At 37.7% G+C, this 17,259-nt stretch overlaps 1 protein-coding gene across 1 annotated transcript in view; it reads right to left on the bottom strand.

The window, feature by feature from the left end:
• The window catches only part of nfixb (nuclear factor I/Xb), a 163,290-nt gene that overhangs the window by 133,687 nt on the left and 12,344 nt on the right, over positions 1–17,259 (bottom strand). The window contains 1 exon segment of the mRNA XM_028455212.1: positions 16,636–16,770. Coding sequence (XP_028311013.1) covers positions 16,636–16,770 — 135 coding nt within the window.

The raw sequence follows: 17,259 nt of genomic DNA, 5'->3' as shown, positions 1-17,259 counted from the left end.
AAAATTGATAAGTAATATTTGTTTTCAGTGTTTGACCTTTAAAAATAGATTTAATACCAAGACTTTGTTGGATTCCTTCTGTTTAGGAATGTTTGTTGCCTTCAGTAGCTATTGACATATTTAAAGCCAGGTTAACACCAGAAACAGGCCATTTTATTACAGCGTGGCCTCAAAAATGTGACCGTCAGATCTGAGGTCCACGCTTTCAACATTCATGTCAAAATTTAGAATACTGACCAATCTGAACAATAAAAAACTATGAATTTTGTGTGTTTTTGTAATCATCTAATGTCATCTTTATGTATTTTTGTTGGGTATTATTTTTACTGTTGTGTTTTTGAAGTATTTTTTTCTGTCATTTGTTTGTGTTTTTAGAATCAATTTGTGTATTTTTTGTTGTTGTTTTGTTGTATGCTTTCCTCTCATTTTGTGTAGTTTTGGAGTCAATTTGTGTTTATGCGTCATTTTGTTTTTCAGGAGTCATTTTTTGTGTCGTTTTGTATACTTTTTTTTTTTTTTATGTGGTGGTCTTCTGTGTTTTTGGCCTAAATTTTGTTTTTCATTTTCAGTGTTTATCGAGTCATTTTGTGCGTTTACTTTAAGGGGGCTGTGCAAAATTAGACCGAGGGCCACCAGTTGCCCATGTATGGACTACACCCTAATACCAAGCAAGACTTTTTGGACAGTCTGTAAAGCATTGATAAAACAATATGTGTTTATGCATGAGGAGGGGTTAACACAAGACAAAAAGCTTCAGATATATTTGGACTAAATGAATGTAACATTGATCACACTTTAAAGAGTTTTCATAACTATATTTCCTTTTATTATGCAGCTATTGCTGCGTATGAAGAATGTGCGTGTGTGGTGTGTGTGTGGTGTGTGTGTGTGCGTGCGTACGTGGCCATGCAGGAACAGGCCGAGTCAGCACCAGCTAATAGTGAGGCTTTTCTTGTTCCGTCTGCAGCCAACAGACGAGTGCTGCGTGCGTTTACCACTGACCACTCTGACATGATGCTCCTTTCATTGCTGTTTGGGTTTTTTTAAGAATCACAGTTCATCATCTAAACTATCCAGCCAGTTTAAAACAACACTGAAATACTTCCAGGTTGTATCCTACATGTGCATCAATGCACAATCACGAATGCTGCCACAAACGTACAAACCACAGCCAGGTTTTAACAGCATTTGGCAGTTGGTGGGTGTTCAATTTTCACTCTGGTAAAAACCAGCTCAGTAATCAACAAACACCATGCAGCGAGCCTGCGACAAAGAAAAGCATTCAGCAAATGTTCCCTGTTTGATCCTTTTCTGCTTTGACGGAAAGTCTTATATTTTTATTACTTTTCATCACACGAGAAGAAAAATATTAATAGAAATTAAACAGCCGGTAAACACTAGCTTTAGCTATACAGCACCTAATCTTTAATCTCCACCACGGTTTGGTTGACATACTGTATATCACAGGAAATTACATGCACATTGATTTATTAGCATGATGTTCCACCAGATCCGCTCTAATGAAAAGATCTCTGTGCAATTCTGAATTTAATTTCAGCGTGGCCCCAAAGGAAAAAAGAGCAGGTTCATGTGTGAACTTGTTGTGATGTGACGCTGCAGGGCTCTGCTCCTCTTCTTCAAAGAGACGAGTTTGAAAGTTAGCCTTTCACACACACTTAGAGGAACACAACACACACACAATCCACCGCTGAAAGTAAACTCTGACCGCACGGAAACGTCCTTCTGATTTATCAACGCTACAATTCATTCTCCTCTTTGTGAGTCATGATCCCACCCATGGCAAGGTGCACCCGGTTGACAGCACAAGCACTCCCTTCACACGTCACAAAGAAGTGATGCTATAAAAATAAAAACAGAGTGGGAACATTCGCTCATTCTGCCATTAAAGGACAAACAAATAACCCATATGCTGATATTGCCCAACCCTACATCTAGACACATACAACTGCAGTAATTTAAAAAGAGCCATATTTGTTTTTAATATGTGGTCTCGAACAACACAGTGTTTTTTTTAATATTGGTGGAAAAACCTGATACCAATGTTAATAGATATCAGATTTTATGGCAAATATCAGTTGATAATATCGGTGGGCCGATAATATCGACCATCTCTATTTATAAAAATATATAATCTAAATTAAAGTACGTATCAATGTGAAAAGTAATTCTCAGATGGTTTAAAGCAGATCAAGTTAAAAAAAAAAAGATTCAACAAGAAAACAAGTCAAAGTAGAAATAAAGCCAGTCGTCCAGATGATGAGAGGCTCTTTTCTCACAGCAGGTAAAATAAAAAAGGATTAAATCCCAGATGATGAGAAAATAGGGACGAGATTGTGAAACTGCTCAAGCTGAAAATTTTCTTTTCCTTCCAAATGAATTATTCATTTATTTAATTATCAATTTGTTGATATACTTATTCATTTACATATTTACTTATCTATGTATTTGTTAATATAACTATTTCTTTATTTCTTTAGTTAATGATCTGTATTCAAAAGTGGGATCTGATGATTGAAGAAGTGTTATTTCTGCAGATAAAAATAAGAAAGTGTCTATTTGTACGGTTTCCATACGGACACCCCGTACGTGTGATCGGTACGTGTGATAGACCGATATATCGGCCGGCCGATATTATCGGTTGATTTTTGCGTTTTTTATGTCTATCGGCATCGGCCGATGCAGGCTGCTGTGTTTGCAGATTATTTACAGAGAGAATAAATATTTTTTACTTGTTCTACATCATCTGTTTTTAGGGCATCAGCCCTAAAATACCCATATTGGTCGATCCCTAATTGGTACGTTTACCGAAGTACAAGTACGTAGCGTCTTAGGGTTAGTGTTGGGTTATAACCCTATATCACAACAATGTTTAGGGTTAGGTTTACGGTTAGATTTAGTCTTAGTCACGTGACCTAAACTGGCCAATGGGGGCGCTGCATACAGATAGAATGTTGGTATATTGTAACTGTATGGATATCCACTGCCTAAAAATAACAAAACGCCCATAGAACTAGGCAGTCATACTGTAAGTCATCAGCCTGTTTAGCTTTCATACATTAAGCTGTAAAATCTTATATTTAGAACAGACTTTTAAAGGCAAATCATGTTTCAATGAAGGACAATGTTTGTTCAATCTGAGCAAAGCATCAGCATGAGTTCAAGTTTGTTTTTAATGGATTCTGTTTAGAAACAACAAAAAACACTTTTTGAATAAAAGGAGGGAAATCTCTTCAGATCACCTCTAAGGGTTGTAACGTTCACAGAAAACGTTAGGGAAATAAAATGTGGGCTTGGTTTGATTGTAAATGTCACGTCTTCAGTTCGTTTTGGCAGCTCTGGTGAAAACACGGAGAACGACCGCAGAGGAAAACTAACTGCAAACACACGGCGTGCATATGGTCCCCAAAAAAACCTAGAACCCTGTTTGTGACCACAGCGTACGTTAGATAAGCCAAGCTGATGTGTATGTGTCATGTTCCAAACTGCTCATTTACATATTCTAACCTGTAAAGCAGAACTGCACAAACATCATTAAAATACATGGTAGATCCTAACATCTATTTATTTATTCTTTCTTTTGGAATAAATTCCAAAACTAAATTATAATATAAATTACATTATCCCTTATAACACTAACAGTTTGTAATGTGTGTAAATTTGCTCCAGAGAAATATCCTGAAAGGGAATTATTATTAATAATAATAATAATAATAATAATAATAATGATAATAATAATAATAATAATAATAATAATAATAATAATAATAATAATAATAATAATAATAAAGGATGATCTTTCCTACTTCTCCTTCCAACTTTATCAGAGATATCTGTAAAAAAAATAAAGGATCGATTATTAATGCAAATGGGAAAATGAATGAAAAAAAATGACATTGCAGTCTTTGCTTCAGGTTTAACTACAGTAATATTAGTTTTTTATTGTTTTTAGCATCAGCATTTCAGAGTCTTAAAGGTACATATCATTAGAAAATATTATTAATATAATGTTTGTTTAATAGCACAATACATAATGTTAATTTTCATATTAACTGATAATATTGTACGTTGCTACGTGGAAAATTTCAGTCTACTGACCCAAATTTATATGTTTGTCAATAACAATGAATAAGAAGAAAAAAAAAAGCAAAATATTTGCAAAATAGATTGTTAAATATAATATATCATTCGTAAAAATGTATTTAAATATGATTAGTATTAAATAAATATTAGTCCAGGATTGTTTCTTTACATTTGCATTATTTTTTAAATATAAACACTGATACTAGTCATTATTAGTCAGATACAGCATGTTGCTAATGAACAACAATAGACTCTTTAGACAGAACGCAGCTTCATGTAAAATGTTCTTTGTTTGTCTAATTTGATACAACATCTCAAAGTTGTCATAATGCTCGCACGAGTCATAAGAAAACATTTTCATAATCTCTGTGTGAGTTCCACTGTGGCATTGTTCCTGGAACGTAAAGAAAAATCAATAATAATGCAGCAATAATACATAAAGCCACATCCCAATCAGTTTATTCTGATGAATACTTTGCAGTGTTTCTCAAATGGGGGTACGTGTACCCCTAGGGGTACGCGATGGCACTACCAGGGGTACTTGAAAGAGAGAGCAAGTGGAAAATTAACAAAAGAAGAATGTTTACTTCTAGTTAAAAATTATAATCATAATAATGTTGATAAGAACAATACAAGGGTCAGTGTTGGTCCCAAATATAGAAATAAATCTATGCAGGAGGCACTAAATATGTTTCATTCACTTATTTACAAAATTAGATTTTTTTAAATGTGTGTTATCACTCATTTATTTAATCATTATGCTCTACAGGTGTCTGAGCAAAATGTAGCAGTCAGACAAAGACTTCCATGAACTAAAAGGCTTATTAAAGGTTTATGTTTTTTTAAACTTCCAAACGGCCACTACGAGCAGCCGGCGATGAGGCCGTGTGTGTGAATACGGACGTTAGACAGAAATAAGATGCCCACAAATGAACGTCCCTTACACAAAATGCTGCGATCACATGACCAAAACCACAGCCGGCACGGCGGGAACAGCAGTGTTGTGGCTCTGAGAAACAGAAGGTAAGACACGCGCGCGCACACACGCACACACACATTCTCGCCGTCGTCTTCCCGCCTGTATTTATCTTTGAAATAGCTCCTGAATATGGCATCAAGCTGAATCAACAATGTCGTTAACCTTAGCGGGTGGAGCTCTGAACGAAGGCACAGGTCGGAAAACTTTGCCCGACTGCACACAATCTAAACTCACAGACGTGTGTGTGGCGACGGTCATGGAGCAGGCCAGGACTGAGGAAGTCTCTCCAAAATAACGGCTCCAGGAAAGTAAGGCCCACGACTAATACAGTGTTGAATGCTTTGCAATCAGGCAAATAAAGGGGCAATCTAGCAGACAATCAAAGTAGAGATTTCACCGGCTCTCCTGCCAACAGCAAGGAACCTCCTCTAGCCGAAACAAGGGATGTACTATTGACTACACCTCCCTTCTCTTTCTCTGTCTGCCAGTCTGAAAGGCCTCATGCCAACCTTTCCCACCATTGGGCATACTGCCCTGCCCTTTATGCAAATGCTTTGCCACCATCCCTAACTCACATCCCCCTCTGTCTCACCCTCTGCAGACACCCCCGTCATGGCCTCCTGTCTGTACATTCTTTATCTTTACATGTCTATGTTTAAATGGGCTGAGAATCCAAACCATCAGCCTTCACTGATGCATTATGCAGCCCTGCTTTAAGGAATTTGAGCAAAACAAAAAAGACCATTGCTCATACCGGCTTGGTTGAAATCATGCTGGCTTTTTTTTTTTTTTATTCTTATCCCCAGAAGGCAAACAAAACAAAACCAAATTAAAGCACAGGTATCATCCAGAGGCGAATATTTGACAGAGGTGTGGTTATTATGTGTTGGTACGAGCCCTGATAAAGAAGGTTATCGTCTTCCTGAACGGGTGCATTAAATATGAAACCACAGTAAGAGTGACACAATAAATGAAAACCTACTTTTTAGATTCAAGAAAATTCTTTAGACATGAAGCTTGGATCTGGTGCAGGGAGAAATGGTATTCTTAAAAAGACAACTGCACCAGAACTGGGATTTTGAATTATAATGAGAATAACATCTAAGTTAGCTTCTAGCTATGGTTAGCTGATTAGTTCAAAGCTAAAGATGCACCAAGATGGATTCTTTTGTTTTTATTAACCATACTGATTATTTACCCCTTTGGAAACCAATAACCATTTAAAAATGCTATTTTCCCCAAACAGTTTTTGCAGTAAAAACAAATCCTAAAAATGAGAGATCTTTGTTCTTAGCTATGATATTATTATTATGTTGATCATATTATTATCAAACAGCTATTTTTTTTTTATTTCTGATATAATCCAACCATACATTTCCTCCCTCCAGGCCAACCTTTTTTAGTTCACATTATATATCGCTCTATTAAATTACCAAGACTACTTTTAATGTGAATGTATTCCACAAATAAACAAGCACGTATCAGTTTTTCAATATTGATGGAAGAGAAACCATACCGTTGTCAACAGATATTACATTCAATGGCAAATGTCGGCCAATAATATCGGAGGATCTATTTATCATCTTTCTATAGTCAAAACTTAGAAATAAGAGTAGAACTTGAGTAGGTTATCCAATAACAATGGAGTTCTACATTTAATGTCAACAACAATGGTTTTCTAGAGGGAAATGTAAAAGAAAAATCTATGAGTTTTGGAATGTGACGTATTAATTAATGAGTTCTGGAACATACGTACAAAAATTCCTAAATGCAATACAACTGATATCCTTGGCCCTAGAAGTTAAAGAGTAACTAAACCCCAAACCTGAATAATATGTATTTAAGTATTAAATAGTGCTGCTGATTGATCCTAGTCCCACTTTTTAACATTTTAGTAAAAGTATTTAGTTGTAAAATGTCAGAGTCACTGCCCTCTAAGGGTTGAACGTCAGCTATTACAATTTCATTTTGCTATTGGCTGAGACAGATTCTAGAGACCATCGTGCGTCACCAACTGTCACTGATCAGATTCTGGTCTAATCAGAGGGTTCATCAAGCTATGTGTGTGTGTATAGACACACAGTGTGTGTATTCCCGTCTGTCTCTGCGTGTGTGCAAACGTGCATGTACGTCTTACTGCTGTGTGTGTCTTAAAGTGTGTGTGTGTGTGTGTGTGTGTGTGTGTGTGTGTGTGTGTGTGTGTGAGAGTTGGTGTTCTGAGTAGATCAGGGACTGTTTGTGAGTAATATAGCATCTGTGGGGCTGTGTGTGTGTGTGTGTGTGTGTGTGTGCTAATGCTTGTGCATTGTGTGTAGTAGTTGAGAAGACATCGCTCTGTCACTGCCAGCATTGACTGGCTGCCTGAGTGGGCGTGTCTTACTGCTTCAAGAGTAACGACCATAAGCGTTTTTTGAATTTCCCCCCTAGTGGCAGGTCAGCAGAAAGCAGTGTTGTAGTTACTATGTAAATGTTAGGGACTCAGTGTTTTAATGAATTCAGAATTGAATGCAGTGCTAATTATTCTATATTGTTGATGTCTTATAATCAGGTGTGCAACAAAGATACATTTTATTTTCTGCTTCCTCCAATTATAAACCAGTGAGTCTGGAGTGGGAGCTTTACCAATAAGGGTTCCAGATTTACTACATCTTAACAGATAGTATTCATACTCTAGATCCCAGTTAAGCCACGTCCACACGGAGACGGGTTTTAAAGTAAACGGTTACGTTTTTTATCCTTTACATCTTACAAACAGTGACGCAATAGCCCCACCTCTGTCCTGTGTTTTTGTAACATGAGTTTTATGAGCATCCTCAGGTGTCTTCTTCTTCTGTATTTACGGCAGAGTGGACGCCACAAGGCGTAACACTGTCCTCCACTGGTCTTTACTGTAACAACTAGATCCTCTCGTACGTTCCAGTGTCATGCAGGAACTGCAGCACAGCCTTAAAATCATCTGGTGGTTCTCATTGTGAACAAATAAATAAAAAAAAAACCTCCACTCCTAATCCAGACATGCTAGCAAAGAGATGCTGCCTTTCTGTGTGTCTTCTTCCCTGTTTTGGTGTATTTCTGTGGCAGTGTTACAGCACCACATATAGGCCCCTAATGTTTACTACAACATTTTCTGGCTTTTCGTGTAGACGCACACATTATTACCTGTTTTAGGGGAAAGCGTTTCACCAAATTCTTGTGTTTGTGTCTTTAGATAGAACAGTTTGAGAAACACTGAACTTGAGGATTGTAGCTCGTGGTACAAAAGTCCCATAAATCTTAAAGGAAAGAGAAACATTTGGGTCACAACAGAGTCAACAACATCAATCTAACAGCCTAAAGGAGTGAGACATGTGGAAACTATTTTCAAATAGGTTTTTGTCGTGTAAATGGCTTTTGAACAGGCCCGGTGAGGATACCTAGAAAATGTTTGAATCTCCCGTGCTAGCTAACATATCGTTAAAATAGCTAAACCAGAGTTTTATCATTACTCCACAGCCAAACAGGTGTTTACTGAGCATGCAATTGATTTGGATTGATTGAAACGCTAGAATCTCTTTAACAGACAATGAATAGAGTCAAAAAGTTACACACTTTTACATAAGGAGACGAGCACACTCTCTAGGCCTGCACTGGTGGGAGCTTTTCTGCTGTGCAGGGCTCAAGTTCAGACGACCACTGAAAGATGGGTCTATTAAAAAGGAAGGCAGTGGTTATAAACAGAATAGTGTAATTCAATATTAGAGGGTAGAGAACACACTGTGCAAAGATGATTAAAGTAACAGCAGCTTCCTACTGTCTAATCAATGAACAAAGACATGCAATAAAATAACAGTGATGAAGGGAGAGCTCTGCTAATGCTGTTAAAGCAAAGCTTCCACTTCTGGCATGGGCAAGTGTCAAGTGCAAATGAGTTTAACAGTGACACACGTGCACACAAACACAAAGCAGGAGAAAGAAGCTTGTACGAAGGAAACCATGTCATTGTGATGCCCTGGGAACAGCAGGACATGTGTAACTACTGCACACACAGACCCACAAAGTCCTTCTACTTTCTGAAAATGAAAAAACACCAAAAAAAAGTCATTTTAAGATGTTTTTTTTAAACAGGCTCCTTCTTGCAAATCAAATCGCGATGACGGCAGCAATCAATGCAGTTTCTTTTTTTCTCCGCGGGAAAACAAATACGCCTGAAACACAAGGGCCTGAACCAACAACACAGGATGACAAAAACCTCCAAATACAAACTTAAGGGCTTTACTTTCCAAGCCTCCACACAGCGACTGCCCTAATCTTCCTGAGAGAGGACAGGCAAATACACAAAGACCAAAAAATACAACAGAGCCAAACTGCTTGGATTGTAGAAAGTAAAGATTTTAACAAGTCTTACTTTTTTCCAGAATATCTCCACACACACACGTATCCATTTCCCCCTCTGCAACCTGAAGATCTTTTACTAATGCAAATATAAGTAACGACATGCAGCAGTAAAAGACCACGAGTTGTGCCAATACAAATACAAAGGTTATGTTAAAATATTAACAAAGACTAAAGCAATTTATGGCTTTTATTAACATATACTAGTCTGTTGTTTACACACACTAGATGCTTCCTTTAATTTGAAAAATATCAGAAAAGACTACAAAGTCTTATCTATAGACTTAGTTATACATTAACAAATCAACAATGTAATAAATTAAAGATTCACGATAAGAGCATCTTTTTTTTTTTTAAATGCTATCAAAAACATGATTTTAAAGGCTGTTTAGATATTTATAATACTAATAATAATTGATTCATAGCTGCAGGATAGTTTAACCAAGTTTAAAATACAGCTTTTAGATTTGAATCTGTTTAGTTTTTACTTTTATAACATATTTACCTTGGTTTTTGTTCTGATTTCTAATTATGCTCAATATCTTGAAACCAGACCATTTGGAAGCAAATAAAAGATAATTGTGTCCAAATAAATAATTTTTGACCAAACATTTTGATAGTGCTGAGAATCAGATAATTAAGTGGGTCACATTGAGAAGGAATATCTGTTTGTTTATATTGTTCAATACAGCAGCAACAACTGGTTACAACTGCCTGAATAATGAACAAATGTTTGGCAGTGGCAACAAAAAATGTTTTAGGACATGCTTACATTTTTACATTTTTACATGAACATTTAAAAAAACTGTTTGTGTTTCAAATCATTTTTTCATCAGAAAGACGGAATGCAAGAGATTTAGATTTTTTTTAATTTTATTTAACAAAAAAGAAAAATTTAAAAAAGACATTTTGAAAAAACAATTTTTGCTTTTTAAATCTTTAAAAAATATTAATATAATTATGGTAATACATCAACTAACATCAATAAATTGTTTTTTACTAAATCTAATTTTTCCATCACTGTTATGCAAATATTAAAAAGGATTAATAGCTGAAGGAAGACAGCAAAGGGATCCTCATCACTTTTATAGGAACAACATGTTTCCTGGCCTCTCTAACTGAGCTGCAGGTGTATCAGATAATAAAATGTGGCATTTGAAATGTAAAGTGATATTCAGTGTTGCGTCTGATTGGCGGTGTATCTTTCTCAGACTGTATAACGGCCCTTGTCTGTCTTTACATCACTTTAAATCCAGAACTGACAGTAATTTAAAAAATAAAAAAACATCATAAGCTTTCTAAACGACGCATGTCTCAAGAAACATCTTGATATTTGGGCATGAGTAACTTCACCCAGGCCAAACCCAATGGTAGTGAAAAAGAGAAAGTGTGTGTGTGTGTGTGTGTGTGTGTGTGTGTGTGTGTGTGGTGGAAGGAAGGAGTGAAATGAATGAGGCCTTTTCTTGCAGATCAGAGCTCCTAACTATGGGATTTGGTGCTGCTGCCTTTCTCCCCCTGGAGGGAGTAATTAGGTTAGCGAGGACAACTGCCGCATTGTTTTAACAGAGGAGGGATTGTGCACGCCAGAGTCCCACCAGCAACATGCTTCGCTCGCCACAAAGCTGCCACACGGGCTCTGCGGTGCACGCATACACGCAGGGCAACCTCTTTTTAATACATTTTTAATTTTTTAAAATGACCGTTTTTCAAATGAGTCTTGTTAATGCAACTGAAGGATTTGTGCTTTGTGTGTTTGACTAAATGTCAAATACAGTCCGAGAGTGTCAGATATCCTCTGCGCTGCTGAGGGGTATGGGCTCTTTGTGGGACTCTTTCGCAGTAACTGCATCTACTCTCGTCTGTATCCACAGGCTTGGCAGTGTGCACCGCTCCTAACTAGTATAATATGGTTCTGATGCGTTTGCATTCCTTTCAATCCCCTAGGAAATATAATACGCCTATATCGTCCGTTTTAATCACGGCGTGCTTCCAAGGAAAGTAAGAGGAGAATACAAACAGACACAACTATAAAAGAAGCTTTTTCAAATATACTTCAAGCTGGTTTAAACATATCCTGCACTGATTGATAGAAAGCAAATCAAACAAATTACGCTGGTAAGAAAAGAGAAAAAGAAAAGAAAAAGGAGGAATGGTTCCCAGTCGACTGGATTTACAACGCTTCTCTTCTCTACTCTTTCTTTAAATGGAAAGAAAAATGTTTGCACTTTAGTGTTGTCCCCTTCTCAAGACCTTTGCATTAAAGTAAATTTATGCACCATTATGTGCACCTCTGCACGCCCACCCACACCATCCCCATTCACTTTCACCATAAATCTCCAAAGCCAGGCCGCAATTTACAGTCAATTTGTGGTTCCCTTCGGAATCCTAACTCTTCAGGATCCTAACTCTGACTCTGACTTGGACACGTTTGCATCCAGGTGTGCAGATGAAGAAGATAGATGGATTAAATGTGCAGAATTTGATGTGAGACTCTGGTGGATCTCCTCGCCGCCAGAGTTGATGAAGATGATTGCTCTTTATTCCAGAGTATGAACACCTCAGCATGCTGACAACAGCTTGAGATGTCAGATGACTCGACGGCTCTGGGAGTCCCTTCATATTACTGAAAGCCACAAAACAAGAGGGAGTGACAAGCACGGCCGTTTCCTCTCTAATGCTCGCAGGCGACCATACCACAAAAGGGCTCCTGTAAGAATGCCACTCAAAGCTTACCTCAACTAGATAGACATCTTAATAACGGGTAAATGAATAAAAACGCACAAGCTGCTGCAACGAGTGTTTGAAGAGCCGAGACCATCCTCCTGCTCTGTGAACTCACAGGGTGAGCATTAAATCAAGCCCATCTGTGTTTTACTTTTTAGCAGTGACATAAAATCCTCATCCTGCGCCGAATTTTCCAGTTAAATATACAACTTTCCATGTAACGCACACTAATCCCGGAGCTATTTCACTGAGCCTAAACAGAGCAGAAAGTTTACATGTGAATTCCTCTCGCCCTGTGTGCTGCAGCTGCAGTTGGGATGGTCGTCACTGGTCCAAAAGGAGAAGCCGCAGTGTTGTGTTTGAGTGCAACAGCGAGCCTCCATCAGACCTCATTTGGTATACCTACCACCACCACCACTACTATCAAGGCTTTCTGCTCAATAGCATTGAAAACAAGCAGCAGAAGAAAAGTAGTGATAAGCCCAGAAAAAAACTACTGCACATGAACACAAGCACACAAACAAGGGTCGGTTAACACACAAACTCCCACCCTCCAGCTCTGTTTGCTCACAGCTGCCAGGCCACCCCACAGTTCATCCGAGGTAAAGATATGTTATATTATGCAACCGAGTATAGATTTTCCACCCCTGGCCCTGAGCCAGCTTCCTGCTCCAGAGAGCAGGCTCTAGCTCTTTGTTCCCTGGGGTGACAGCTATTCCTCGCTGGACCGTGTGGTTAAAGTAGATACGCAGACAGAACCGGAGAGGAAAGGTAGGACACGGGCAAGAAAAGTCAAGAAGAAGGAAAGAAGACACATGGAAAAGCTTAGCGCTTCATCAACTATAGGGACTTTTTGTCTTTATCTCAAAGTCCTCCTTCCTTTTTATACGCCTTCTTTTTTTCCCCAGCTCTTGAAATCAGGTCACAACTGTTTTCATTACTGTTTGACTTGTGGGTTCATAAGCCTCCGAGCGTCAACCTTCCTCCACCCGCTCTTAAGACAGGAAAAGACTTTCCCTTCAACATTAACCCAATAAATGCCTTTAGGGCCTAATCACAACCTTTAAGCCGTGTTCTTGGCACAGCCAAGGAAAAGTAGATCTCACATATAGAAGTTTAAATCATGGATGAAATCACAGCCTGGATCATAATATTAGCAGTTGAATAGCTGAAGTTAAGGAAAAAACTCCTGTTTCTCCACAGCATCAACCGAGCTTGGCTTTATGGCTGTTAAAGCATGACGTAATACTGCATAATAATTACAGCAAGCCTTGGGAAATATGGTTTGCAATCAAGCTAATCAATAACTTTACCTCTAAACGGCCTAAGGCAACATAAAAAAATTATGTTTCTATCTGGTAATAAATTAATGGAATCAAAAGCATTTGTAATGTAAAACAGAATACAATAGATAACATTAGTATCTTGAATATTTACATGTGAGTATTTTAATGATGTGCATGCCTGCATATTAACTGCTAAAATTGATGTTAAAATATTGTATATCTATATATTTTATTTTATTTTTCTACATGTCATTATTAATTAAAAATAATAATAATGAGTAAGTGGTAATGGATACTGCAGCCCTGTAATTAAAGCAAAGCTTAGCATAGGTCTAAAACACATTTAAAAATATATGTAATAAGATTGGTAGTAGTTTAAAAAATAAATAAATTTAAAACTAAAATACAGACCAAACACTTAAAAGAGCTAACAGCACACGGCAATTCTCGCCGTTCAGTTAGCTTAGCTTAGTTTTCATCCACCTGGGTTAGTATCAAGCTAATACTAATTTGTTCTTGTGTAAACACGGCTAAAACTACAAATTACAGCGTCAAAGGCAGTTTATTTGCATTGGATTGTAGATGTAGTCCCTGTGTGTAGACGAGAGGAGCTCAAAGAAGAAGCTCAGTAGGGCTGCAAACAACGACTCCTCATCGATTATTGAAACGATTAATCGACTAATCGGATGATAAATTGTACAATTTGCTCTATGTTGCTACAATCATTTAAATAAGGCTTGGGACAGGTAAGCTTTTTTATTGTGTCAAGGGTGAAATGCTCCCATGGATGGGAAATATGGACAAAAAATGTATCCCGATAATTTCTGGTATAACTATAAAAATGATAATAAATAAAACAATAAAAAATAAATAAAACTTTTACCAACATAAAGTGTAAAAAGGTTCCTTACAAACACAAGTTAAACTTAATCCATCAACACTAGAACGTGCTTCTGTAATAACATTTACATTTATTTAAAAAGCTACAATAGCTGCTGACTCAGAGCTATTTTTTGTGGGCTGATATTTTATAGAATTTATTTGTGCATGTGGGTCACTTTATTAGTGTTATTGTATGCAATTCATTTATTTCCAAATTTATAATGCAATTATTTACAAAAAAAAAAAGCACGTGAAAAGCAATAGTGTTTTTACTCTTTAATATTAAGTTTTTTATGAAGTCATTAGCTTTAGCTTTTAGCCCAGTCGGTGTGTCAGTGGGTATCTGGTCTGGAAGCGGTGAGCCACTGCACATAGGGGTGTCCCGATACGATATTGATATCGGTCCGATACCAGCCACAAAATGAAAATCAGATTTTAATCAGACTGCAGCTAAAATTTCCGATATATATTATATTTATTCAATTATAGGATACTGTAGATATTATGTTGAAGGTTAAAATGTGTTGACTATTGTTCTCTGTTTGATTAACATCACTTGATCAAGTCTTTTCTAACATTCTACACTACAAAATAACTAAGTATGAATGATTTGTGCTGATATTGCATCAGATCGGTATCGGTCAATACTCAAGGCTGCAATATCGGAATCGTATCGGAAGTGAAAAAGTTGTATTGGGACATCCCACGGCAGCTGTGACAAGCAGCATCTGTGTGTGTATGTCTGTGTGTGTGAGTGTGTGTGTGTGTGAGGGGCGGCGGCAGCGCGGGGCTCCCGGTCAGCGCTATAGAGAATAATAAGTTGTTGACAAAGGGGCAACTTTGGCCCGTGGAACAAGATTTTTAGGGCCATTCTTGGCTAACTTGAGGGTGTAACGTGCATACAGCTCTGAGCAAAGATAGAAGGTGAGATGAGCCACTCCTCATCAAAAACAATCTTCAGTTCCGTCCACAGCTTCAAAAAGATGGTGATGACGTAACCGACAATTGTCGACTATTACATGTGTCGGTGACTAATTCTGTTATCGATTTTTGCCGACAATGGGGACAAACCCTTGGGTTGGACCTAGACTTAGAGGACAGATTACTTCTTAAATGGGACTGGGTCATTGAGGGGTCTTTGCTCTATTGTGTACACATGCAACACGCTTTCAAACTCATTTCTCAGAATGTTCCAGGCATTTTTAATGGACATTGGTGGAATTTCAACACAGCAGATTTTATACAAGTTGTCCTATGATGTAATACCAGTTACTGTGTTGAAATGTCCTCGTGTAAGACATTCAACCTAAATTGGTACCAATGGTAGATTTGCGCCTGACGGCATCTCTATCCCCATTGGGATGTGAATGAGATATTCTATTATTTTATGGTGCTATCTAAAATCTATAACAAGTCCATTTTTACAAAAAGTTATTTTTTTGTGCGTGACTTGATGCTCTGGCAGCCAGAATTGGCCGACGGGCCTCGACTTAGCATTATGCTAGCACACCCAGCTAAAACTATTGTTTCCTGTTATTTAAAACCACAGTTCATTAAGCTGCTTAAATTATTATTAAGACTCCAAAAAAGAGTTTCTGTGTGAATCATTATCTGAAATTTTTGTAAATAAAAGTTATTGCCAACAGCGATCACAGTGGGTTAAAATGTCACAATGAATACATTGTTTTTATTCTTACACAAATAGTACATTCATATCTTTCTGTTTTATATATAATATACAAAGATCAGGTGTGTTAAAAAGCAGTTCCCACACTCCTTCCTGATTAACGTAATTAATGTAACGTTTTATTCTGAAAGAATGAAGAAGTGTAATTTAATACGTGCAGGTGTGTACACGTGAAGCAGTACAAAACAACAAAACAGCTCCTATAAACCGGGTGTCATTCAATGAGACGCTCGATGCAGCGAAACACAGATGAGGCTTGTTTGTGAATGAGGAAAACAAACGCGGCTCTGACTCCCGTCTCATTCACAAGATGATAATGTGTTTGTGTAAATGCCCGCATCTGCTGTTTCTATAGTTGATTTGAATGTTTTGGACAAGCTTTGAATGCTCGAGAGAATGAGAGAGATGGAAAGTCGGCCCACGGAAGTCTGTGCAATAAAAAGCAACAGTGAAACCCACAAAGGGATAACGGCACTCAGATTTCATCCACATTAATCTGGAAGCTATGTAATGAGCGTCTACTGTACATATTTAGCCTGTGCAGTGAGATGTAGGTCAGACAGACCGGCCAAATAACATGCTCAGACTGTCCACACTGAAATGACCTTGAGTGGGCTGTCAATGATCCACGACAACAACCCTCCATCTAGTCCTGGTGACCTGTGCTGACACCATACAGTGGATTCTGCAGGCTCCCAGTTTGGCTTGCTCTCAATCTCGAGGCCTTTATTTTCCACATTCTGTGGACACAAAAGAAATTTAATATCATCCCGATTGTCTTTTGCGGAAACGTTACTCGTTCAAAAAAATAAATAAAAAATAAAAAATGAGCGCAGAATGAATTACTGTCAATGTTCGCTCGGCGTGTTGATACTGGCAGACGTTCACATTTAATCCACGCATGAACAAAGCTCGCTCAGAAGCATTTCTCACTTCGTTCTCATCGGCTGAAAACAAACAAAACGCTGCGAGGTGTACAACGCTTTGCATCTCCTTATGACTTTATCCACGTCTCCAAGCGCGGTCCGCAGACTTACGGTAGCCTACATGTGCACGACATCATGGTCCCTAATGTGACATGGTAACTAACAGATGTGCTTTCCTAAATATGAAAATATATATTGTAAAATATTTATTGAAACAAAAATATATTAGGACATATTTTATTATTTGAGATTTTATTGCTGCAACCATTAAACTGGTACAAAGGACGAGGTCAGACGTGGAAA

Source organism: Gouania willdenowi, chromosome 8 (genome assembly GCF_900634775.1).
Source record: "Gouania willdenowi chromosome 8, fGouWil2.1, whole genome shotgun sequence".
NCBI lineage: Eukaryota > Metazoa > Chordata > Actinopteri > Blenniiformes > Gobiesocidae > Gouania > Gouania willdenowi.
Note: the sequence above shows the minus strand (reverse complement) of the source record. Positions and strands in the feature narration are given on the sequence as shown.